Here is a 27,579-nt window from a genome sequence, read left to right on the forward strand (position 1 = left end):
AAGTAATAAAATGCAAATAATCATTACAAATAAGTTCATCATTACACAATCGGTATATTATGGAAGCCCGTTTCCGCCACAGTTGAGTAAAAAAATATAATTCTGTAAGTCATAATAATGAGAAACTTTCTCGTAATTATGACTTAGCATCTCATTATATTGAGAAAGTTTCTCATAATAATGACTTAGTATGTCAGAATAATGAGAAAATTTCTCGTAATAATGACTTATTTTCTCGTAATAATGACTTAGTTTCTCATAATAATGAATTATTTTCTCATAATAATGAGAAACTTTCTCGTAATAATGAGAAACTTCTACACATGCGCATAGCAGCGGATCAGTGACACGCTAGCGACATCCGCTGGTCAAATGCGAGAACTCCGCAACCATGGCACGTTCTGCAAAAGTGTAATCTATTATGTCATTAAAAAAATAACATTATTGATAAATTATCAGTAGCCTGTATGAGACGGGATATAGTTGTTTATTCATTTGTAACATTCATTTGTATGTTTGTGTATGAACAAGCAGAAACACAGAGTAGTGATCCATGGATTTCAAACAGATAGAGGAATAAGACAGCACACATCTACATATCCAACTCTGTTAAAGAACGCTTCACCTGGACAGCTGTCTTTTGCATACATTCTAATGAGTCATAAACATCTTAAAAGGTGTTTTCTGTAGGAATATCGCTGGAATGAAGGTTTATGACTGGCCAAGTGCTTTAGGACCCGGTTTATATTAGAAAAGCTTTCCAGTGCCTATGTCTAGTCTAATAATTTGTGATATTCCAGTTTTTAACCTAGAAGCCAGTGCTTTAGTAAATAGTTTATAATCCGTATTTAGTAGTTGTCACAGACACACCAGGCTCAACCATGTGTGCGTCAGAACTGTTTACTCCCGCTGACATTCCCACGGGCGCTGCATTTTGCAAAGTCACAAGAGGGCGCTGTTGCGCGTTCTACACTCTACAAGCTCGCGCAACAGCACTTCAGACTGCTTCAAAGTGATTCTCAATCAATGAAAAGCACAGATTTATGCCAAGCGATTACTAATGAACTCAAGTTGATGAATTATTACAATGTCTACTTCATAGCCTCTATATAAAATGTTTTATACGGTTGTTTTATCATCTGAAGGATCAGCCTGCAATAGTACAAACATTTCAAAATAAGAGTCCCGGTGTGTTGCGGGCTTGTTTATAATTAAAAGTCACACGCTAAGTTTTTTCTTTTTCTTCTGGGCATCTCCCCCACAGGAAGAAAAGACTAATAACATTATTTGACATATATTATTCATTACATGAATTTTACTATTAAAATCTGTGGCCTATTCACTGAGACAGACACTATATGACAGCAAGGAGAACATGGGAAAAGGATAACCATTTAAATGCTGTAATTTTGCATAATTTACAATGCATAATAATGCATTGCAATATTATGCAATATTAGTATGTAATTAAATGTAATAGTATGCTATGTAATTAAAATTAATTTCAATTAATAAAAATACTGTTAAAAATCACACATTATTTGTTTGTCACATGTAGTAGACCATTTTTGTGCAATAGGTAATAGGAGGATTTTTCACCCGGCTACCACCGCAAGTATATTTCAAACCTGTGGGAAGCACTGTATTTACATATATTAATTTACTTGCGAAAAACAAAAAGCTGAAAAAACACATCTCCTGCCTATACAACCTGAGATGCTGGGAAGGCTTCAGCCTCCCCACGACCCTACATATGACAAGCGCTTCAGAAAATGTATGGAATCGATGGATGGATGGATGGATGTAGTCCTCCCTCTCTCTGTCTCTCTTTTTTCCCCACCAATGTGTCTTCCTTGATCTATGTTTCCAAACAAAATCATTCTGAAGCTATCTCAATTTACAGAAAGATGACTGAAAAAAATAAATAAAAAGAGACTAAAAATAGGACACTTTCAGCTGCAATTAGTTTTGCTTGATAATTATATTTACTTTTATTGTAAATATTCTGCTAAGATTTTATATTTCGATATAATTCCTGAAGAAATGCAGAGTTTGCCATCATTCATTTGAATGTGCTTTTATCAGTTTTGAAAGCATTGTGATAGCCTTCGAAAAATCTGCTGCAAATATATAGTGTTTTGCTGATGGTGAAGTATGAATGACAAAAGTGTTCATGGATTTTGGAAAATGTGGTCACTGAATGAAAATGTGGTCACTGAATGAAAAAAAAAGGAAATTAGCTGTAAAAGCTCTTCCTCTTCCCCTTTTGCACTGATAAATTTGGCCTTACATCACCTCACTAATTATACCTCGGACATGAGGTTCACACGTACATGAAATCAAAGAGTAATTTATATAGTAATGTATGCGTATTTGGTGTGCTGTGGGTGAGGGCGCCAAGCTCGAAACTTGGCCCAAACCCAGAGTACTCACCCTCCTTGACTGGGATAGAAACCAGCAAGAGTGAGGTGATGGGGTGGTGGAGGGATGCTGTGAAACTTGTCATATAACACACATATTACATGCCTAAGAAACATCTTTAAAATGCTGACAGTAAGTTAGCCAGTTTGTTCTATAACAGGAAGGATGTGGCATCTGGGCCTGCTACCACTGCCTTCCATTCAAGGATGCCACTGAACATTCAGTTCTTCTTCTCAGTGGGCACAGGCACACCAAACATTCATTTGCATCATAAAATGTAGAAATCTAGTCTTTGTCATTTTGATTTAAGATGATCATTTTATGTTATTTTGCATCGTTGTATAGCCCTTTGTCTGCCTTAGATTGTGGGTTTTATAACATATATGTGTTTTATATGTGCTTTTATAACATTTAGCTCTGCACATGAATCCCAATACATGCCTCATTATGCAAATGACAAGGACTAAACTTCTTCAACACAGGAAATGTGAAAGAGAAGAACTGAAGAGTGAAACTGAGTTAGTGCACATTGTGTTAGAAAGGACAATAGTTTGAGGCATGATGAAGCTCCTTCTGCTGGTTGTAATGTTATCTTTACGTAAGTACATTGTTTTCTCCCATGTTTTATTTTTAACTTTACAATGTGTACAGAGAATAAATAATATAATAAAAATAATCTGTTCAATTTTTTTTACCCAAATAAATGTTATGACGCAGAGAGTGGATTACTAGAGGGGATTACTGTACCAACAACAGAATTCACATATGAGGATTTCGGTCAGTTGAATCAGTTATTTTGCTTTGATGTTTGTGAATGTATGCATGTAATGCGCACACACACACACACACACACACACACACACACACACACACACAGAGAATAGAAATATAGTTTGTCTCATCTCTCAGCCCTGGCTTAGATCTACTGTTGTATAGAAAAATATTTTTACATTTAATTTATGAGCTTTTTATGTGCCTTTGTTGGACAGGAGTATGATGACTATTACACTTTTTGGGAGCCAGTATATCACAATACGGAAAGTATGATCTATTTTTGTTTTTGCCGTTCTCTAACTTTACTAAAGGTCCTTGAATTCAAAAAGCCCTAATCTCAAAACTGCCATGTTTTAAGTTGAAGTGATTCTGCCTAACTGTTTTTATCATTGTTTATGTATTTTAGTAAAAACAGTAGAATTCATTTAAAAGCAACATCCATTACTTTCCTCAAAACAACCGCACTGATAATAAAGTAATATGTGTCAAAAGGACAGCAGATGATGCAAAGTATGTTTTGTATATTATTATGTCAGTTATTGTCAGACTGGTGTTTAAATTGAACATAAATAATGTATCGAGATGTGTGCAGCTATTATTTAAATATCCAGTGTCAGGACATTAGAAGTTGAAGATGCACTGTATTGTTGGTAAAATTTTAGCTGCAGAAATTTGTAATATGTTCATATTTCACCAGCATGTTGATGTTTCAGATATTCCAGTGCCGAACATCACAGTGTACCGACAGATGGAGGACAGAGAGCATGATAGTGTGATAGTGCTGTGCATGTTTGACCAAATGAGATACAGTTGGCAGGTGCAATCTTTCGAGCTGTCTGTGGAGAGTGAACTGAACTACACCAAGGAAAACCTCAAATGCACTTTAGATGGAGAAATGTGTGTGTTTATGGTCACGGTGAGTCCACCTGCTTCCTTCACCTGTGTACATGAGAGTCACTCCAATGGAGAAGTCAAGAACCTGAGCAGCCACACATACAGTTACAAGCGGTCAGGTAAAACAAACACATCTCTGCTAGGACATTTATATGTTACTCCCTGCATTATACAATACTGGCATGTTTGCATTTCACTATTTTGACTTTTTTTTTTTCATCTTACTCTCTCTACCTCTGTTTCACCTTCATCTAATGATGTTTGGAATGCATAATTAGCCATTTAACAATTATTACAGCTGATCACTTGAGTGTCTATATGAAACTGTATATTTCAATGCATACAAGACAAAGCGTCGTTTTGCCTTTCATTGCATTTTTCAGTCTTGGATCATCGCAAGGAAGGAGTATCTTTATTCTACATCTGCTTTTCCTCCTTCATTGCTGTTGTTCTCGTCATCATGACTGCAGCAGTGATCATGAGCATCATCAAAACTAAAGGTGTGTTTCACCATATTAACAGTTTTATATTAAAGGGATAGTTCACACAAAAATAAAAATTCTGTCATTAATTACTCACCCTCATGTCGTTCCAATCTTCATCTTCAGAACACAAACTAAGATCTTTTTGTTGAAATCTGAGTGATTTCTGCCCCTCTATTGAAAGCTACATAACTACCATTTTGATGCTTCAAAAAGTTCATAAAGAGATTGTAAAACGAATCCATATGAATTGAGCGGTTTAGTCCAAACTTTATAAAGAGACTCAATCACTTTGTATGATGAACAGTTTGAATTTAGGCTTTTATTCACATATAAACATTCATCAACTCACACCCCAGGGCCTCATTTTTGGGGCGATTAATGTGAAGTGAAATGGACATGTGAAACTGCCGTTATTACCAGCATTCCCGGATTGACTTTATCATTTATATTTTTCTTCTACTTTTGTTTTTTTACCTCTTGCGAGTTTAAAATTGTGATTTGTGAGAAATGCTGATTTTCTCCCCTGATTACTTGATTTTTTTGAAAATATATTCTATTGATCTGCATCTAGTGTTATTTTATGATTTAAAGTGGTGTGTTTTCCTTAATTTTATGTAACTGGTGGTATATTTTGTACCTTTTTGTGATAGGATTCAACCTATCTGGTGCCCAAATTTAACTTACTTAAACTGAAATTATTTTGGACGGGCCACCACCGTTATAGTGTGTACGCACAGATTTGATCTTAGAGTGTGCGTACGCTTAAATCCACACCAGCGCTCATATTTATAAAAACGGTCTTTGACGTGGAAAAGTGCTTAGAGCCACGTCAGGGTCTGAGTAGACGTACTCACTTTTCCTGGTCAGATTAATACAGGTTTTTGGAAATCTAAGCTATTCTTGCAGCTCTACAATGACTGGTGATCTTTTATATATAAATGACATTAATTAGGTGTCATTTACAATGTAGAATAATGAAACCATTCACATCTGAAAGAGAGGCTTACACTCGTTTTCTGTGTGTACGTTTATTCTATGAATCACCCGTACGCACATTTGAGAAATGATCATAAGATCAAATTTAGGATGGTTTCTGTGCAACATTTTATAAATGAGGCTCCAGTTGTGTAAACAGAAGCTCCAGAAAGTTTGCTTGATGCGTGCGAGAACCAATGAGGTTCATTCTTGTTACGCTCATGTTTGAGCTTCTGCAAGAGGTTGTTCTCGAGCATCAAGCAGTTACGGTTGAGCTTCTGTTTATGTTTGCTGATCAATGTTTATACCTGAATAAAAGCCTGAATGAAATCTGTTCATCATATAAAGTGATCGAGTCTCTTCAGAAAATTTGGACTAAACTACTTAATTCATATGGATTAGTTTTACGATCTCTTCATGAACTTTAAAGCGTCAAAGTGGTATGTAGCTGTCAGTGGAGGGACAGAAAGCTCTCATGCGTTTCTGAAGAGTTTGTGTTCAGGATTAGATTTGATCTTTATCTTCAGTCATTTTTCAGCACACACACTAACCCAGTGAACTCTTTGTACTTTTGTTAACACAGACCCCATCAACCACACCACAATTGTTACAGACAATGACTACATGGATGCATAAATAATCAGAAGACTTTCTGAAGAGAGAAGAGCAGACCTGAAGAGGAAAAACAAACTTTTACTGTAAAAAAATATAAATTAAAAATATGATTATTTTAAATAGAATTTTACAAAAAAAGTTCCTTTGTTGAGATTTTCTTTTATATTTTACATGATGATTTTATGTAAATATAAAAATTTTATTTTCTGATTGATTTCTGTCTACATTACCTACAGCAGAGGGCAGTAGCTGTTATATTCCACAAATATGTCTTAAAAACCATTACTTGCATGAATTACTAGAGAATGTGAATTTCAGATGTTAATTAAAATTTATACATGATTATTGCTTACACATAATTGTTTAATTGTGTGTGTTCAATACTCACTGCTGTGTGTGTGCGCTAACTGCAATATAGCATGATCTCATGTTGCAGTAACAGGGTTTGTAATGTAAATGTATTACACTGTAAAAAATGCTTTTCTTGTTTAGTGTTTTTAGTTCCCTTTCAGTCGGTCACGTTCGACGTACGTCAGTAGTGACCGACGAATTGGGATATCGCTTAGAGAGCCCTATCATCTTCGTGTAAACTAAAACAAGCCAATGGAATTGGCGTGCGATATTTGCATAATGCGCACCGCCCCCGACAGGTGTATATAAATAGGAAGCAGATGCAATCGCACTCTGTCTTTCGCTTCGGAGCCATTCACTGGTGTCCTGTTTTAGAAGACTCCTTTCTTCGTTTGTTTTATTCTGAAACATTGCCTCAGAAGAGGATTTACAGCGAGCTTTCAGTGCTGGTGAAAGGGCACGTTCAGCGAGGTCGCGAGTCTCCGAGGAGCTGAGCTATAAGCTCGAAAACTGCTGTTTTCACAGCAACACAAAGAGTGTGTGCGTGTGTAGCGATTTGGGCCGGTTCCTCGGTGTGTCAGGGAGTGGTGTACCTTACACATCGCGTCGCTCCCTGGGTGCTTCAGCACGAGTGAGTTGACTTCCCCTTCTAAAAGAGCTTTACAGACGAACCCTGACAGTATGTCATTTCGTCTGTGCGTTAATGGGTGCGGTCGTTCCCTGGTCCCTGCTGATGGGCACAATCGTTGCATCTCGTGTTTGGGCATTCTGCACGCTGAAGCAGCTTTTGTGGATGGTTCATGAAGTCTCAGGAAGCGGGGGTCCCCTCTCCTATGCCGCGTACGACCGTTTTTTCCGGCCCCGGGAACCGGAATGACGGTACGGCGCTGTATAGGAAGGGTGACCGGAGGATTACGGTCAGGGCTTCCCCGCCGAGCGGAAACGCTCCTCGGGCCCCTGCCGCCTCATCAGCACCGCAACCCATCGTGCCACCGTTGGTTTCCGCTGGGCCCTCTACGGACTGTCCAGCCGTTACCTTTGGTGTGCCGGCGGCGGATCGGATGTCGATCGCTGCATCGGAAGGTGAGCCTGAGTCCTCGGGGGAGGATTCGGACGCGCTGCCGCCCGGGACGGTAGCGTTGCCCGAGTCGGATCCCGAGCTTACGGCTGTGCTCTCCCGGGCCGCCTTGTGCGTCGGGCTTGAGTGGAACCCTCCACCCTGTCCCGGCCCATCTCGGTTGGACGATTGGTACTTGGCGGGGGGTCGCGCTGGTCAAATCCAGCGTCCCGCCCCAATGCCTTTCTTCCCGGAAGTACACGATGAGGTGACCAGGTCTTGGCAAGCTCCGCATGGGGCTCGTACAGGGCCTGGTCCCTCGTCCGCCTTCACCTCCCTGGACGGCGGGCTAGCCAGGGGGTACGCGAAGATCCCGCCAGTCGAGCGGTCTGTTGCGACGTAGTTGTGTCCAACGGCCGCTGGCTGGCGCGGTGAGCCGCGTCTCCCGTCCCAGGCCTGTGAATTCTCAGCCGGTCTGACTGAGAAAGCTTACAGTGCCTGTGGGCAGGCTGCCTCTGCCCTGCACGCGGTGGCCCTATTGCAGGTCTATCAGGCAAAAGCGCTGTCGCAGATGCCCCAGGAAGGTCCTGACCAACAGCTGCTTGGGGAGCTGCGCGCTGCCACTGACCTTGCCCTCCGGGCAACGAAGGTGACAGCGCGTTCTGTTGGCCAGGCGATGTCTACTCTGGTAGCCCAGCAACGCCACCTCTGGCTGACCTTGGCAGACATGAGGGAGACCGACAAACATCGGTTCCTGGATTCCCCCGTGTCTCCGGTCGGCCTTTTCGGCGACGCGGTGGAGAGCTGTGCCCAACAGTCCTCCGCTGCACAGAAGCAGGCTGAGGCTATCAGACATGTCATGCCACGGCGGTCCGCTGCTGCCTCCACCCAGCCGCCCGTGGCTCAGCCTCAGCCCGCTCGTCGCCGAGGGCGCCCGCCTGCGTCTTCCTCCGCCCCTGCTAAGTTGGCAAAGCAGCAGCCTACACCAGCCAAACAGCAGGGTGCCGGGCGCGGACGTGGTGCCCAGCCCGTCTCTGCCAGCCAGGTGGCAAGCGGTCGGGGAAAACTCGGCCCTGAGACGGGCGACCTGGAGCGGAAGGTTCCTGCCCTTTGGGAGAGTATTCCATCTGCTCTCCCACCCCCGGAGGAGGGCCGGGGGGGATTTTGTGGCGGCTGTCCATCTACCGCCGCTGGCTCTCCGGAGTCCAGCGGTACCCACTTTGCCACAAAAGGAGCAGTTTCCTCAAACTCCAGGTCACAACAGGGGGTGTCTGCCAGTGTGCCAGGCTCCGCCTCGCTGCTGTCAGCTCCCTCCCCATTCGCCAGCAGGTGGCAGTGTGATGGTGCAGACCGCGTCCCGTGCGCGGTCTCCCATGCACACTGCTGCCTCGCAGAGTCTGACCCCACTCCGGGCCGCCCCCAAGCCGTCCGGGTCGGGTCCTTCTCTGCCTTGCTGCCCCACCCCCGGTGCGTCTGTGGTGCCTTTGGTCCTGCTGGCTCAGTGTCTGGAAGCGTGGAGCACACTCCCCAGCCTGTCCAGTTGGCTCATTCGTACTATCAGACTCGGCTATGCGATTCAGTTCGCCCGGCGTCCCCCGGTCTTCAGGGCTGTCCACTTCACTCAGGTGTCGTTGGACAGTGCTCCTGTTCTCCAGGTGGAGATTGCTGTCCTCCTGGCGAAGGGTACAATCAAGCCGGTCCCTCCAGCCGATATGAAGTCGGGGTTTTACAGCCCCTACTTCATTGTACCGTAAAAGGGCGGTGGGCTACGGCCAATCCTGGACCGTCCTCAGGATTGGTTTGCAGCAATAGACCTGAAGGACGCATACTTTCATGTCTCGATTCTGCCTCGACGCAGACCCTTCCTAGGTCGGTCTGCGTTCGAGGGTCGGGCATGTCAGTACAAAGTCCTACCCGACATGGTTGTAGCTCCCAACCGGTTGGGTCTTCAGGTCAACTGGGACAAGAGCTAACTCGCCCCCGGGTAGAGGATCTCTTGTTTCGGTCTCGAGCTAGACTCGGTCGCACGGACTGCGCGTCTCACCGAGGTGCGCGTCCAGTCGGTGTTGAACTGCCTGAGCTCGCTCGAGTGCAGGACAGCGGCTCCACTGAAAGATTTTCAGAGGCTCCTGGGGCATATGGCATCTGCAGCCGCGGTAACGCCGCTCGGATTGCTTCATATGAGACCGCTTCAACACTGGCTCCGCGGCCGGGTCCCGAGATGGGCGTGGCAGTGCGGCACGCTCCGTGTCCCTGTGACACCGAGCTGCCGTCGCACCCTTATCCGGTGGTTGGACCCTTCGTTCCTGTGGGCCGGAGTACCCCTCGAACGAGTGTCCAGGCACGCTGTGGTCTCCACAGATGTCTCTGCCACGGGATGGGGGGCCACGTACAACGGGCATGCAGTGACAGGTCTTTGGACGGGGCCTCAGCTGCATTGGCATACCAATTGCCTCGAGTTGCTAGCGGTTCGTCTTGCGCTGGCCCGCTTCAAGGAGCTGTTGTCAGGCAAGCACGTTCTAGTCCGCTCACTAAGCATTGCGGCCGTTGCGTACACCTACCGTCAAGGTGGTCTACGCTTCCGTCACATGTTGCAACTCGCCCGCCATCTCTTGTTGTGGAGTCAGAAGGATCTGAGGTCCCTTCGGGCCACTCGTGTCTCAGGTGTGCTCAACCGTGCAGCCGACGAGCTGTCACGGCAGCATCTACTTGCGGGCGAGTGGCGGCTCCACCCCCAGGCGGTCCAGCTGATTGGGCAGCGGTTCGGCGAGGCCCAGGTAGTCCTGCTTGCCTCCCCGGAAACTGCCCTCCGCCAGTGGTTTTATTCCCTGACCGGCGGCACGCTCGGCACGGATGCCCTGGCACACAGCTGGCCCCCGGGTCTGCGCAAACATGCGCTTCCCCCAGTGAGCCTTCTCGCACTATTCATGTGCAAGGTCAGGGAGGACGGGGAGCAGGTTCTGTTAGTGGCTCTGTACTGGCCCACTCGGACCTGATTCTCAGACCTCATTCTCCTCGTGACAGCACCTCCCTGGCCGATTCCTCTGAGGAAGGACACCCTGACTCAGAGACGGGGCACCCTGTGGCACCCGCCTCCCGATCTGTGGAACCTCCACGTGTGGTCCCTGGACGGGATGCGGAGGTTCTGAGTGATCTCCCGCAAGCGGTCGTAGACACCATCACTTCCGCTAGAGCTCCTTCTACTAGGAATCTCTACGCGCTGAAGTGGAACCTGTTCGTCGAATGGTGCGCCTCTCGCCGAGAGGACCCCCGATCATGTTCGGTCGGATCCGTGCTTTCCTTTCTGCAAGATGGGTTGGAGCGAAGGCTGTCTCCCTCCACCCTCAAGGTGTATGTTGCCGCCATTGCCGCACATCACCATGCAGTTGAGGGTAAGTCCCTGGGGAAACACGATCTGATCGTCAGATTCCTGAGGGGGGCCAGGAGACTGAATCCTCCTCGCCCTTCCTCCGTACCCTCTTGGGATTTGACCCTGGTTCTCACAGCTCTCCGGGGTCATCCCTTCGAACCTTTGCAATCAGTCGACCTGAAACTAATGTCTCTTAAGACGGTTCTTCTGGTTGCATTGGCTTCCCTGAAGAGGGTAGGGGATCTGCATGCATTTTCGGTCGACGAAACGTGCCTAGAATTCGGGCCCGGTGCTTCTCACGTCATCCTGAGACCCCGGCCTGGATACGTGCCCAAGGTTCCTACCACTCCCTTCAGAGATCAGGTAGTGAACCTGCAAGCGCTGCCCTCGGAGGAGGCAGACCCAGCCCTAGCTTTGCTCTGTCCCGTCCGCGCTCTGCGCGTTTACGTGGACAGAACGCGAAGCTTTAGGACCTCAGATCAGCTCTTCATCTGTTACGGAGGCCAGCAGAAGGGAAAGGCTGTCTCCAAGCAGAGGATGGCCCACTGGATAGTGGATGCCATCGCCTTGGCGTACGAATCCCAGGGCGTGCCTTGCCCGCTCGGGTTGAGAGCCCACTCCACCAGAGGGGTGGCCTCTTCCTGGGCGCTGGCTCATGGCGCCTCGCTGACAGATATCTGTAGAGCTGCGGGCTGGGCGACACCTAACACGTTCGCTAGGTTTTATAGCCTACGTGTAGAGCCGGTATCCTCGCGTGTACTCGCATCCACTAGTCGGTAGACGTGTTGTACCAACTCTAAGTGTCGGCTTGCAATGCCATTCCCGCCACTGGCCGGATACGTGCATACTTTCACTCCAGTCGCGTTCCCCGCTTGGCGAACCCTGTCGAGTTCCTCCGCCTCCCCCTTCGGCTCGGACATTGCGGAGTGTCTGATGCCAGGCCTACATCCGTCGCTGACGCTGTCTGTTGGCTGGGGCCCATATGTCGTGACCCCTCTACGTGAGCGGTCCCATATGTGTATTTTCCACGGTTTAAAACTCCCTACGGGCCGAGTCCGTGTCTTTCCCTTAGCAGAGCCAGCTCTGCTGTCACCTGTCAGATGAGTCTCCCCCTAACCAGGTGGAGCCATCCCAGGGACTCCATATGCGTACTGCCCCCCCGGGCCAGTCCATGTGTGTATTCCCACGTAAACTCCTCCCCCATTGGGTAGGTAGTGGTTTCCGCAGCGTCCCTTACGGGTTCGCTTCCCCAGTGTGTCTAGTTTACTTAGTGGGTAGTGGTTAGACAGCAGTAGACTCTCTCGGTGTAAGCTCGCCCCCTTCACCGCCAGCCGGTGCTATGGGCGGCTGAGCTTGTGCTGGGCACTGGAAGGGGTTTCGTAACTGTGGCGCTTTAGTTGGGATCCCAATTCGTCGGTCACTACTGACGTACGTCGAACGTGACCGACTGAAAGGGAACGTCTCGGTTACGTATGTAACCCTCGTTCCCTGAAGGAGGGAACGGAGACGTACGTCCCGTCGCCACAGTTTCTGTACCCTCGCTGTAGTGCGGACACCAGTTGTCTCCTCAGCGAAAAACAGAGTGCGATTGCATCTGCTTCCTATTTATATACACCTGTCGGGGGCGGTGCGCATTATGCAAATATCGCACGCCAATTCCATTGGCTTGTTTTAGTTTACACGAAGATGATAGGGCTCTCTAAGCGATATCCCAATTCGTCGGTCACTACTGACGTACGTCTCCGTTCCCTCCTTCAGGGAACGAGGGTTACATACGTAACCGAGACGTTTTTCCTCCGTAAAAAAAACAAAAAAAAAAAAAGTCGCGTCCACACAAGCATGTTTAAAAAAAACAAACAAAAAAATTATGTTATAAAGCTCTGTCAAAAGCCTTGTAGGACAATCAGAAGCCTGGAAAAAAAGTTTATTACCCGTTCCAGTAGGCTTACAACATTGTCATTTTATTAAGCATTTTATTACTATTATTATTATTAATAATAATAGTAATAAAATGCTTAATAAAATGACAATGTAAACAAGGCTTACAACATATACATGCACTGTTCTCCTATTATATTGTGGAACAGAGTCGTCAGAATGCAATACTATGCAGGTCACTACTTATTATAATGTTTTTGTTGAACATTATTATTAATTCCATAAACCAGAAAAATACAATGAGACATATCAGAACAATACAATGAGACATATTCATTCAAAGTAAAAAAACAAAACAAAAACATTATAATAAGTAGTGACCTGCATAGTATTGCATTCTGACGACTCTGTTCCACAATATAATAGGAGAACAGTGCATGTATATGTTGTAAGCCTTGTTAACACAGTTATGAGCAGCATTATTTTGGCTACAATCGTCATTGCACAGACTCACCTCACGTAAACAAAGAAGATCAATTTGACGTCAAACAAAGGAGATAATCCTGATCCTGATCTAAACCAGGTTGGATTTATCTGGATTTGTCAACATTAAACCTACTCTGAAACTCAGAGTTTGTTCGACTAGCTTCATGCAACAGGCTTCGGAGTTTCTAAAAAATCTTCACCCAAAAAGGTTTGGTTTCAGTAACCGGATTCAGCGTTTTTGTGTGGACGGATGGCCAAACCACATAGAAAAAGCCGTGGTTTTGAAAATACTCATGTTCATATTGACAGGGCCTAAATATCTAAAAATTCTTAAATCCAGATGCTTTTACTAGACAAGGAAAATGACATAAAATATTTTTCTTGCTTTCTGAAAAAAAATTTAATCCAAATGAAGTAAAAACAAGCTAAATTATCTGCCAGTGTTGTAAGAAAAATAATCTTGTTTCAGTTTGAATTCTTGTTTCTGTCCCAAACATAAATATAGAATGCATTGCGGCATGAAGCATGTCACTATTGTTGAGATTTACATTTCTACGTAAGAGGATCTATGGTTGGAAAGATGCTTGAGAAGCTCTGCAGTGGTCAACCTGAAGCTTTCACCTGCACACCCACTGAAGCTATGAAGGGTTGAGCCCTGAGAGACTGGGTCGCTGTGGGAAGAGGGTCTGATCAACCTGTGGCCTGAGTGGGTCCTAACGCCCCAGGACAGTCGCAATAAGCTGTACTGTATAAAGGGTGTAAAATAGTCCATTACACCACATCGCATACTGCCCAATTACCCCAGTATAGTTGTCATAAACTGTACTGAATAAAGGGTGTAACCCTGGGGCAAAAATAATCCCTACATTACATCACATAGTATGTAGATAGTTAGTCTGAACCACTCCAAGCGGGACTCAAACCCTTGTTGCTGACAGGCCCACTAACAAGAACACCAAAGACCGCAGTTTTTTTTTTTGCACAGGTTTACCTGCACGGTTCTCACTAGCTGGTCTCAGTTACAAGTCCACCAACTAACTGTACAGTTTGATTAATTTGTCAGACAAAACGGCACATTGAGCATTATGATTGGTCAGATCACCTGTCAGTCCAACTCCCAGCAAAGGATGAATTGTTGATAGCACTTCAACATGTTGGGAAATTTTTTTTATTATTATTTGCATTACACTTGTGATGGGAGAAACAAAGCTTTTCAAATCTTCAACAGAACTGAACCAATTGCTTTGCAAAATGATTCACTGTTTCGAAGCATTTGAATCACCACACACGAACGCACAGCCTTGGAAAGTATACTTCATACTGTATACTGTATACTGACTCGTACGCATACACAGGCGTTTTACGTTTGCTCAGTTTTAAGCAATCTCTCACCACAAGTTACTTTCTAACCTCTTCGCACAATCTTAGGCCCCCCATTATCACTGTAGATTGCATGCATGCGTTTCCAGTCTGTTCTGTTTATGCAGTTTTTCTTTGACTACCTTTTGAATCGACACCCCCAGGGCACGGTTGCCACCTTGTGGATAAAATAATTACTGCAAAAAATTAATTGCGCATGTGTGACCCATGCATAAAAAGTATGCGTGATTACAAAAATTTGGCAGTGTGTATACTCTTCTGATGACGAAATTCACGTCACGCACACTGTACACTGACCTCATGTACACGTAAAAAGTGAACTATCCTTTGGGATTTAAGAACACAGTCTCTAACATCCTTTGCTAGTGCGCCTCTTGAGGTCGGGGAGAGAGGTTTACCTATACAGCTCTCAACTATCTGGTCTTCATTAAACCTCACTCCCATCTCATGGCACTAACATAACCCCACCCAGTCCTAATCGCCCCGCTCTGAGTGGACTCAAACATGGATCACCAGCATGGGAGGCGAGCACGCTAAAAAAAAACTGACCAATATCTCATAATTGAACATAACCGACCGACATTAAGATCTCGTAACTGAACAAAACTGACCGTCATTGAGATTTTGTAAATAAAAAAACATCCTTGATTGAGGTCTCATCACAGAATAAAACTGACTGACCATCATTGAAATGTCTCAATGAAACAAAACCGACCATCTTTGAAATCTCATAAAGGAAGAAAACCCACCATCACTAAAATCTCGTAATATAACAAAACCATCCGTCTTTGAAATCCTGTAAAGGAACAAAACAGAATGTTATTGAAATCTCACAAAGAAACAAAACCGACCGTCACTGAAATCTTGTAATGAAAAGAAACTGACTATCATTGAAATCTCACAATGGAGCAAAGTTGATCATCATTAAAATCTTGTAATGGAAAAAAATTAACTGTTATTGAAATCTTGTAACCAAATACCGACACTGAAAACCAACCGTCATTAAAATCTTGGGACCCACTTTATATTAAGTGGCCTTAACTACTATGTACTTACATTTAAATTAATCATTTGATACAATGCACTTATTGTGTACATACATGGTTTTAAATTGTACTTATATTTTAAAAACACCTGCATGTAATTACATCTGTAATTAATTTCTGTAATTACATTTATAATTACACTGTTGACCCATCCCTTACACCTTACCCCTATCCTTAAACATACCCATACCACCAAAGCTTTCCCTAACCTTACCCGTATCCCACCTCAATAGCTGCAAACATGTTTTGCAATTCAATATGAACCCAATAAGTACATTCTACTTATTTTTTAATGCAAGTACGTAGTAGTTAAGGCCACTTAATATAAAGTGGGACCAAATCTTGTATTGAAACAAAATCAACCATTATTAACATGTCGTAATGGAACAAAACTGACTCTGAAAACTGACCGTCATTGAAATCTCATCACAAAACAAAACCAACAGTTTGAGATCTCATAATGGAATAAAACTCATAAAGAAACAAAACTGTCTTTGAAATCTTGTAACAGAAGAAAACTGACCATCATTAAACTCTCATAATGAAACCAAACTGACCGTCATTGAAATCTCATAATGGAGCAAAGTTGGTCATCATTAACATCTCATAATGAAAAAAACAACAACTGTTAATGAAATCTTGTAACCAAATAATACCGACACTGAAAACCAACCGTCATTAAAAATCTTGTATTGAAACAAAATCGACCATTATTAAAATGTCGTAATGGAACAAAACTTACTGACAATGAAAACTGACTGCCATTGAATCTTGTAAAGAAACAAAACTGACATCACTGAGATCTCGTAACCGAATAAAATTGACCGTCATTGAAATCTTGTAACGTAACAAAACCGACTAGCTTTGAAATCTCATAACAGAACAAAACCGACTGACACTAAAAAACCGACCATCATTGAAATCTTGTAAGATAACAAAACCAACAGTTTGAAATCTCATAACGGAATAAAACTTGTAACAAAACAAAACTGTCTTTGAAGTCTCGTAACAGAAGAAAACTGACCATCATTGAAAACTGGCAGTCAATGAAATCTCATAACCTAACCAAACCGTCCGTCACTGAAATCTTGTAAAGGAACAAAACTGACCATCATTGAGATCTTGTAAAGGAACAAAACCATCCGTCATTGAAATATCATAATAAAACAGAACTGACAGACATTAAGGTCTCGTGAAAGAATAAAGAAACAAAATCGACCATTATTGGAATCTCAACTTGTCAACAATGGTGACAATCAACAAAATCAACTCTGAACATCACAAAACAAGTTACTAAAATCACATCAATGCTTTTTGTTGACTGTCACCATTATACACTGAATCTTGATGTCTGTGTAAGTCTACATGATACTGTCTAAATCATTTCTGTATAATCCCTTTTATAGGACAAAAGTTTCATGCATAGAACATTTACTCAGTTTAAATGCACATTGCCCACCATGCACAGTTGTCCTAAAGCCACTGGGGTGTTGGGGAAGCTGGGATTTGGGCCCGTCTTTGCTGCTTGTAGATATATTTTGAGTTTTTTTCTGGCATCTTTCTGATGTAGTTGATGTAGTTTCAGCGGCTGGAAGGGAATGGTTGGATGGAGGGGGCAGCTGCTCATCATCCTCAAATGTCATACACCCTTCATTCAAAATGACATAAAAATAGAAAAATTTCCAATTTTTGGCCAATTTTTATCTAATTGACCAAATTCCTGTTGCCACCCAAATGTATTATAGCGGGCATCATGTCAAACTTAGTTGGTAAACAGCAGGCTTAATATCTCTTGAGAGGCACTTCTACTTTGCTCCATGCACTCTGCATGTTTTGTTTTTAAGACAGGAAATCACTATATCAGTCTCAGTTGGTGCCACATGAGTGTCACAGAAAGCTGTAGCTCTCTAATCTGATATGATGAACTTGCTTTATATCCTTTTATTGGTCTTTTTCAGTAAGTGAATTATATTTCTTTGCCTCAGATTTTGTGCACATCTACTATGTGTAAGGACAGGAATCAATAAATATTTTGCTGTGTGTTTGTACAGATTCATCTGATGCATGGGACCCAGATTACTATACAACGACAGGTGCATCATTTAATGACTTTAATCTATACACTTTTCTGTCAGTATTCCTATATAATATTCCATTTTTTTTTAAAGTGTAAGGATAGCAGTAAATATAATTATGCTGTGTTTTTGTACAGATTCTTCTCATGCACAGCAAACTACTGCGAATACTTCAGTGACAGGTGCATCAACTGACTTTATCTATAAATATTTATGTCAGTATTTCTGTATAATATTCCAAATTATTTTAAAATGTAAGGATATTGGTCAATATAATTATGCTGTGTTTTTGTACAGATTCTCCTCATGCACAGCAAACTACTGCGAATACTTCAGTGACAGGTAAATCATCTAATGACTTTATCTATAAATATTTCTGTCAGTATTCTTATATAATATTCCAAAATATTTTAAAATACAAGGATATCAGTCAATGTCATTTTCCTGTGTTTTTACAGATTCTCCTCATGCATGGCAAACTACTGCGAATACTTCAGTGACAGGTGAATCATCTAATGACTTTATCTTTACACTTTTCTGTCAAAATATTTCAAAGTGTGAGGATAGGAGTCAATTTCATTTTTGCCTTCTTTTGTACTCATTCACCGGTCAATGGTACAACAGTTTAGCCTTCAAAAACAGGTACAGTACATCATCTCTACTTCTATATGAATAATAAGTCTATATGTTTATGTTTTACAGCTAGTGTTCTTTAAAAAAAAAAAAAAAAAATTAAGTGCAGTTTAAACTTGGGACATTTTTACTTGACTGACATATTTGTTAAAGAATAATCATCATAACATTCAATAAGCCTCAAAAATTGACTGGGAATTGGGTATTATACCATTAAATATCAGATAGGATCAACTGAGAAATTATAAATATGAATTAACTCAGTATGATTGTATAAAAACTCCTTATTTTTAATCAATTGTTCACAAAAAGAAAAAAAGAAAAAAAAGTTTCTAATTCTTATATATTTATTATTCCAACTGGTACAATTGTGTTGAGAGAAATTACGATTATACACAAGATACCAAGAAAGTTATGCTTGTTTGTGAAAACTTGCAAGCTTTGAGGGTTTCTTATTATCAGTCACATTTCAATAAGATCCATGCGCTCACATTTGTTAATATTCATAGAAAGAACAGATACAAATGAAAATAACTGCAAACAATTCTTTTTCCAACTTGGAAAATGTTTACAGAAAATTCCATCAAATTAATACAATGTGTGTGTGTATATATATATATATATATATATATATATATATATATATAATATATAATATATAATATATATATATATATATATATATATATATATATATATATATATATATATATATGGCAATATAACAATTTACGTGTGGTAGAAAAAATACTCATGAGATAATGCTGTTCAAGTACATCAGTCAGGTTTAGGTGATAGAATATATAGTATATCATTATTTATACAGAAAGTTCCGGTAACACTTTAGAATAACTCACGCTATGAAGCATTAGTTAAGCATTAGTAAATAGTTAATTTATCATTTATAAAACATTAATAGACATTAGTAAGCCATTTATAAATACAGCTATAAATGCTTTGTTCTTGATTGTATTTTCATACTTTATTAATGATCAATTTATCATTTCTAAATTATGTATTACATTATTCACAAAGCAGTAATTTAGGAGTTGTCAGTGGTTCATAAGATCATTTAGGAAGTGTAAGTAAATGATTAATAAAATATTTAAATGTACATTTATGCATCTTATTATTTAGACATATAGTATTAGTCACTCAGTGTGTTAATAAATGCTTTATTAACATATTCCTAGTGTCAAAACTACCTCGGTACTAACTTTAAAACATTAGAGAACAGCAGTGCAGAAGATCACTGAACCTTTAAATCTCATTTATAAAAGCTTCACAAAGCATAAACAGTCCTCACTTTAGATGAGCTCACAAAAATAGTTAACTGACCACTTCTAAATGTTTTATAATTACCTGAATTAATCATGAATTGCAGTAGGAATATGTGTTAATAAAACATTTATTAGCACACTAAGTAACTATTACTATGTGTCTAAATAATAAGATGTATAAATGAATGTTTAGATAGTTTATTAATCATTTACTTACACTTCCTAAATGAACTACTGACAACTCCTAAATAACTGGTTTGTAAATAATGTAATACTTAATTTAGAAATGATACATTGATTATTAATAAAGTATGAAAATACAATTATTAAACACATTATATATATGCTTATAAATCAAGAATAAAGCAATTATAGCTGTATTTATAAACTACTTACTAATGTCTATTAATGCTTTATAAGTGATGAAATAACTATTAACTAATGCTTAACTAATGCTTCATAGTGTGCAGTTATTATAAAGTGTTACCCTAGTTCCCATAAAAAAAGGAAAATGAATAACTGAATACTCCTTATAACCAATTAACAATTCATTTACCACTGGTTCAAACTTCTGTACTTCATTTATATAGTTAATAAGGTGTTAACAAAGCATAAAAACATTATCAAACTGTTTTATGAGCTAATTAAACAATAAAAAAAAAATTAAAATACTGAAATATTTATTATATAAATAAAAAAACAAGGATTGTCAATTTTGATTTCATGGTGACTTTCAGTGCACGATCAGTCTCAGCCTGTTGTTACCACTGACGCAGCATCTTCTGTCGCCTCTGTCAACATTTTTTGTTTGTTTTGTTTTCATTGTTATCCTTGTAAATTAAAATTATTAAAAATAAAAGTAAAAAAAAGAAAAAAAGAAAAATCACTCTCGAAGTGTTGAAATTTTGTTGCCCAAAGACTTTATTATCAGAGATACAAAGCCGAGTTGGTTTGCAAAGCAACTGTATTTGGATTTGACGATCAACTGAGGCGTGGCTAATACATTCCAAATGTCACTATTATTTATCTTTTTTTTTAGTCTCTTCAATCTGTTGTTTTTAAGAAGTGGATAGGAAATGAGAGGCCTCACCATAGTGTAAAAACAGGAAACTCAGTTTAGCATATGTGAGCACATTCCATTCCTAGACAAGCCTTTTCACACAGTCAGATACACCGTCAAAACAAATTTGTTCAGTTTACTCAATTCAGTTGTGCAAACTTGTTGCCTTAATTCAATTAAGTAAGCTTAACTTAATTGTATCAAGTCACTATCATTTAAGTTCTGTGATCTGAGGAATGCATAAAGTAATTGCTTTGTTTTACTGATTGTGGCTTTATTTTACCATTTCTTGTGTCAGTATTACCCCAACAATGACAGCAAATAAAATTGTATTGGTCTTTATAAGTTAGCAATACAATATAATAAACCAAATTTCTACATGACGTCTAAATTAGTTATTTTAATTCTTTTTGGTTTAATGCCAAATTAGGTCACTTTCTAAAAGCAATCTGTTTAATATGTCTCTTCCTTTGAAACCACAAATAACTGTAATTTCCTGTTTGGAAATCAATTGGAAGAGAGTTACAATAACACAAAAGAAGTTCCAAGTGCACAAACAAAGGGAACACTATCACTAATATGAGAGAGTAGTAGGCAGTACAGATTACTAAATTGTTGTAAGTTCAACAAAGTCTTGGACATTAAGTAAAGTTTACTAAAAAAGGATAGTTAGAACAACTGTTAGGTTTTGCAGTGTTTTTACTTTTAAATGGCTATATTCACATTGATTAATTTATATTCTTATTAATAAAAATATTCCACACTTGTTCCCATTCAGGGAAACTTCCCCTATATTGTTTATTAATAAACTTTACATACTGTAGTATCAAATGTGCTGCCTATTACAGTGTCTGTTTTCGTTTTCCACAGATTCAGATAGTACCTTCCTTATCTACAATGAGGACCGCAACAAATGTGTGTATGCCGTGAATGCTACTGAAGTGCAGACTGCTCCATGCGATGCATCTTTCAAAGCTCAGCGTTTCCGATGGATTTCTTCTTCACGAATCATTAGCCTCTCTTTTAGTCTCTGCTTGGGGGCCGAGGAGATCGAAGACTGGGGCAAAATTATCCTTCTGCCCTGCAAGGAACTCAGCCCGGTGCAAACCTGGGAATGTAAAGATAAGACCTTGTTTGGATTGAAGGGAGAGCCACTGCACCTGAACTATGGACATGGGCAAAATATGATGTTGTTTACAGGAACAGGTCCTTTTAGTCGCTGGCTGATTTATGGGACCAAAGAAAATGTATGTTCTCGTGGATATCAAGGTATGACTAAACCTTCACCTAAAAGATAGCAAATTTGGACAATCATTAAAATCTTATGGCTGCCAAAATGTTAAATTTATATCTAATATGTATATCATGAATTTCCCTGTATGATGTTACCATTTAACTATGTGAAATACTTCCTTAGTTTTTCAGATCAAATCCTTAAACTATTATAAATTAAACTTAAACCCCTAATGTCATTTCTTTATGTTCTGCAGAGATGTTTAGTACCAGTGGTTATTCAGTTGGGAAACCATGCCATTTCCCTTTTAAGTTTAATGAAAAGTGGTATGCTGATTGCACTGTGGATGGCAGGGAAGATGGTCGGCTGTGGTGCTCCACAGAAAAAGATTTCGACACGGACAGAAAGTGGGGCTTCTGCCCCAAAAAAAGTAAGGCAACAACTATTCACTACTCACTATACAGAAACATTGTACATTTTCCTGTTTCACACTTGCCGTCTGCTCGAGGGGGCCTTGTTTTGTAGATTTAAGCTTTCAGCAAATTATTTCATATTCATTTTCTTTTGTTAATGATGCAGTGAGATCCAGACAGACAAGCAATACATATTAATATTCAAAGTACTGTATCTAAAAAAGTTTGTGAAGATCAGAGTATAGAGAAGGGCCCAAAAGAAGATATTTGCAGAATGAAAAGATAGACAAGAAAGAAGGCTTGAGTCTTCTGAAACTAAACATTTTAAATGCTGTGCTTCTGTAACATGAAGGGACTTGGTAAAGTGCCTATTGAAGTTCTCTCTTTATTCTGACTTCTCTTTTTTATCCATTTAGCCACCTTAGCAAGTTTTATCAGGGTTTATCCTTATGAGGCACACAGAATAACTCAAGCACGTGGTTTTAACACCTTTAAAACCTTTAAGAGAATTTTGCAGATCTTGCATTCATGTCTTTCATGTCTGCAGAGATGGAAACAGACACTGACTTTGATACCAAGGTACACCATGTGATCATTTCTGATGGAAAATACACCCACTTGATCTTACAGCACAGAAGAGACACAAAACATCTTACATTTGGAAATTGTAACGAAGGGAGACTCAGGCAGGGGATCCAAGTGCAGCATTTTATTAAAAATGAGCATAGTCGTACAGGCTGGGTCGAACAGGGGCAAACAGGAACATCAGAGACAGGCAGGATCGTAGTCAGAGAACAGGCAGTGGTCAAAAGGCAGGCAGAAAGCATTCACAGTCCAGGAAACAATACACAATCCAAAGGTATGCGGCAGAGAATCATAAACGGGAAACAGACAAGGTCGAGAACAGGCAGGCAGACAGGGAATGAACGCTCGGAATTGTAACATGAGTTAGCAAGACTTCGCGGTGAGGTGGTCTGTGTGAAAGTCCTTTATAGTCCTGGTAATGAGCTGCAGCTGGGTGTGGTGATTAGTGTGGAGTGATTGTGGAGTGAGTGCAGGTGATAAGCAAGGGAGGATTATGGGAAATGGAGTCCGGAGTGAACAGGAACGTGACAGGAGCAGGCGGTGATCATGACATAATGCCCCCCTCCTGGAAGGCTCGTCCTCGCGACGTAAACGGAACAGCTAGGGAGGGGGGGGTGGGTGCATTGGGGACTGGTATGCAGACATGAACAGGGTCCCCAATGCAGGTTCCAGGAACTCGGCCACCATCGCGGGTCAGGTGCCACGGGCAGCCATGACGGGTCAGGTGCCACGGATAGCTACGGCAAGTCAGGTGGTTCGGGCAACCACGGCAGGTCAGGTGGCTTGGGCGCCCACTGCGGGACAGAGTCCAAAGATGACCACGGTGGGTCAAAGTCCATTAATGGCCCTAGTGGATTATAGTCCATGGGCGACCGTGACAGTTCAAAGGCAGATGACGGCAGTGGCCAGGCAGGGTACCCACCCACAAGCTCCCCACCCTCAGGTATACTGCCCCCCCCCCCAAAAAAAGTTCTTGGGGTATTCAACGGGAGCCGTGGCGGGTTCATGGGCAAGGAGCTCGGGAGAAGAATCGGAAAAGCCTTCTTCCTCCTCCTCTTCCGAGGCTGAGGCGAGGGTTCTCCGGTTGGAGCGGGTTCTGGAGCGGACTCAATGGCTGGAACGCCCCCTATATCCTTAAGCTCCGAGGGGGCGGCCATCTTGCCCGTGGGCACTGGCAAAGCAGCCATCTCGTCCATCGCGTCCAGGGTACTTGAGTGCGTTGCAACCAGTGAACTTGAGTGCGTTGTAACCGGTGAATTTGAGTGCGTTGCAACCAGTGAATTTGAGGCTGGCTTGAGTGCGAAGCGTTGGTTTCGGAATGCCAGCTGCTCGTGCCGAAGTCAACGGTGGGTCAGCCACGCTGGAACGCAACCCACTCCGCTCCCTGACTGATCTAGAGACGAGGGCTCTGGGTGATCAGCGGAGACGTGACGGGGCTCTGGGTGATCAGCGGAGACGTGACGGGGCTCTGGGCGATCAACGGAGACGTGACGGGGCTCATGTACATATAATTGAATAGAGTTAAAATTATGCGTATTTGACATGCTGTTCGGGGTAGAGGGCTCTGAGCTCTGAATTTTGGACCAATCCCAGAGTACTCCCCCCGATTGTGGTAAAAATAGAAATGAGGAGATGAGGTGGAGGAGGGATGCTGATAAACTTTCAGATGAACAGAGGTAAGTCTGCTGAATTTATACCTTGGTTGAGTTGATTAACTGAATGTTCTCCACTTGTGCTAATTAGATGAATTATCTGAACCTGCTCCTCCCAAACTTTGTTAATAAAACTGTTTATTAATTCTTCATTAAAAATAAAATGAATCATTTATCATCAGTTCTTTGTATTTCTGGATCTCACTGCATCAGTATCAGTGATACTGGCCGCCATTCAAAGTACTTAGTAAAAAGATGCCATTAAAAATATATATTTAAAATAACCCATCTTTATGTTGTTTCTACATGAAAATTCATGCTGGTGTGTTTTATTTCAGATGCCCCAGTGCCCAACATCACAGTGTTCAGGCAGATGCAGGACAGAGAGCATGTGATGGTGATGTGTTCATTTGGCAGGAGGTTCACTGAGAGCTCTTTCCAGCTGTCAGTGGATGGAGAACACAGTTACACACTGAAGAACCCACTGTGTTATTCAAATGAAAAGTGTGTATTTGATGTGAAAGTGAACTCACCTGTTTCCTTCACCTGTGTGCACGAGATTAATCATGTGCTGAACCATCACAGTGAGACCTACACCTACAGCCCATCTGGTAAAACATACTACAAATTGGATTTTCATCAAAGATAACACAAAAGAACTGTATTATAATCCTAATGCTCCATTTTGCTGGCATGTTAGATTTTGACACCTCAACATGTATATCAATATAATCTAAACAATTAAAAAAAATATTTTTTGTCATGTCCTGTAGAGTGATCAAAGAGCGTTCCCTGTAATGGATTAATTGCAGTAATACAGTGGCATACAGGCTCATTATTTCATGTTAGATTTGCTGTAGTCTTAGTGCATCATTTTGGTTATAAAAGTAACAGATGCTTTATTTATTAATTTAAATTTGAAATGAACATTATAGCACTATATATGGCCACATCTAGAGCCCTACGTGTTGTAAGGGTGGAACTCCTACAGGGGTTCAGGCTGTAAGGTTTGCCGAGCGACTAAAGAAACTTCACCAGTAAGATGTTAGAATAATGTAGATTTCTTGTCTATTACCACCCACTGCAACTTATACCAACGACGGAAATAAGCGCAGTTATAATAGCAAAATATGTGGGAGAGCGTTGCTATAGTGTGACAATATTGTATTGCAATAGGGAGCACATTAATGTTACTAAATCAAAACTAGTTAACACATCATTTGTAATTGAAAGGGTTTAATGACAATATCTGATTATGGTTACACTTAAAATAATCACAAAATAGATGTATGAGATGATAAAATCATATACCATTGAACGTACACAGCATGTATGAAAAAAGTTACCTGAGAGAGAGAAAGAGAAATAAAGAGAGAGAGACAGAGAGAGAGAGAGAGGGCAAGAGAGTGCCTGAGATCCAAGGAAGAAGAGCATAGAAAAGAGCCCAGAACAACCGTTAAAATCTTCTTTTATCCCTTCCTTGACCATGTGACTGAAACTCAAATGTGAGACATTCAAACTGACCAATCAGAAGATAAAACTTCCCCCCACTGTACTAAAGGTGTGACCATTTGTAGACCCCCGATGTACACACATCTTGGCCTACAGGCCTTGATCACGATCACCTTTGTGCCTCCCAAATGCCCCTTGGCAAGAGAGAGGGGTGTGAAACAGTAAAGCAAATGTCTTTGTTCATTTTAAAATATCTTTGGATATTTTCAATTCTTACAGTGTTTTGAAAACCTATGAGTGTGTAACTGTAATTGTTTTTTTGTTGTTGTTGTTTTTTTTTTGTACAAACATTTTGCCTATGTTTGCTGCAGAGGATCATGAGGAAAAAGTATCTTTATTCTACATCTGCTTTTCCTCCTTCATTGCTGTTGGTCTCGTCATCATGACTGCAGCAGTGATCGTGACCACCATCAGGAGCAAAGCTAAAGGTGTGTTTCACCAGTTACTCACAGTCAGATCAAAATATAAAAATGAAAATAATGAAACGGCATACACAATGTGCTGAGAGCATCTCAACATGTTTTCATTATGCATTTAATTTAATTTAATTTAATTATTTCCTCACAAGAAGCCGTTGGTTTTCTGAGCTTTAGATGAGCTTCCTCAATCTTATTGCTGATAACTGTAATGGCATTACATATTATGCCTACAGAGCTCAATATAGTTTCTGCATGCATTTTTATATTAAAATCTTTGGGTTCTTACCAGTTGTTGGTGTGAGATGCATTTTGAGATGCAATACTTTTGAAGAAAATTCTGGCATTTATACATATAATATGAGGTTTGGTTTGTAGTGAGAGTGTTGCAACTGTTTCTGTTGAGTTTGTGTTCAGGATTAGATTTGATCATTATCTTCAGTAGATTAACCCAGTGAACTCTTTGTGCACTTTTGTTAACACAGACTCCATCAACCACACCACAGCTGTTACAGAGGATGACTACACAAATGCACAAATAATCAGAAGACTTTCTGAAGAGAGAAGAGCAGGCCTGAAGAAGGAAAAAAAAAAGTTTCCTGAGCTGTTTTAACTGAAAGCAACTTACACTGGCATATTTTAAAAGTCATTGTTTTGTCTCAAGATTCACACCAGTAATATTTTTTCTAAGTCACATTTATGAAAGCTACTTAAATGTCTTATTGAACTAAAGCCTAACCCATGGCTTACTCTAAGCCCTGTCTATGAAACCAGGCATATAAGTGACAAAAGTAGTCATGATTACCACCAGTAGAACACAGAGCTGCATCACCATTCAAATTAAAGCTCGACCCATGTTCTGTATCATCTTTAATTTCAGTAAAGTTTGTCATTTCAATTAACCCATCTGTAATGATAAAACACTCATTCCAGAGTTTAGTGACTCGATATACACACAACAGTAGCATAACCTGCAAACAAGCCTGC

General features: G+C 41.2%; 1 protein-coding gene across 1 annotated transcript; it reads left to right on the forward strand.

The window, feature by feature from the left end:
* The first annotated feature begins 17,192 nt into the window (after positions 1 to 17,192).
* Positions 17,193 to 27,205, forward strand: LOC137027424 (uncharacterized). Its single transcript, XM_067395608.1, has 9 exons — positions 17,193 to 17,259; positions 17,962 to 17,989; positions 18,105 to 18,149; positions 18,266 to 18,303; positions 21,651 to 22,049; positions 22,271 to 22,444; positions 25,003 to 25,275; positions 26,488 to 26,604; positions 27,078 to 27,205. The coding sequence occupies exons 1-9, from the start codon at positions 17,193 to 17,195 to the stop codon at positions 27,203 to 27,205; spliced, it is 1,269 nt and encodes a 422-aa protein (XP_067251709.1).
* The last annotated feature ends 374 nt before the right edge of the window (positions 27,206 to 27,579 follow it).

Source organism: Chanodichthys erythropterus, chromosome 9 (assembly GCF_024489055.1).
Source record: "Chanodichthys erythropterus isolate Z2021 chromosome 9, ASM2448905v1, whole genome shotgun sequence".
Taxonomy (NCBI): domain Eukaryota; kingdom Metazoa; phylum Chordata; class Actinopteri; order Cypriniformes; family Xenocyprididae; genus Chanodichthys; species Chanodichthys erythropterus.

Bases quoted from the DNA above. Each gene is read 5' to 3' on its own strand.
- LOC137027424 (XM_067395608.1), top strand. From the start codon at position 17,193: ATGCACAGTTGTCCTAAAGCCACTGGGGTGTTGGGGAAGCTGGGATTT. The intron at 17,260-17,961 runs GTAGATATATTT...TCTCATGCACAG, and splicing joins TGGGCCCGTCTTTGCTGCTT to CAAACTACTGCGAATACTTC. The intron at 22,445-25,002 runs GTAAGGCAACAA...GTTTTATTTCAG, and splicing joins GGGCTTCTGCCCCAAAAAAA to ATGCCCCAGTGCCCAACATC.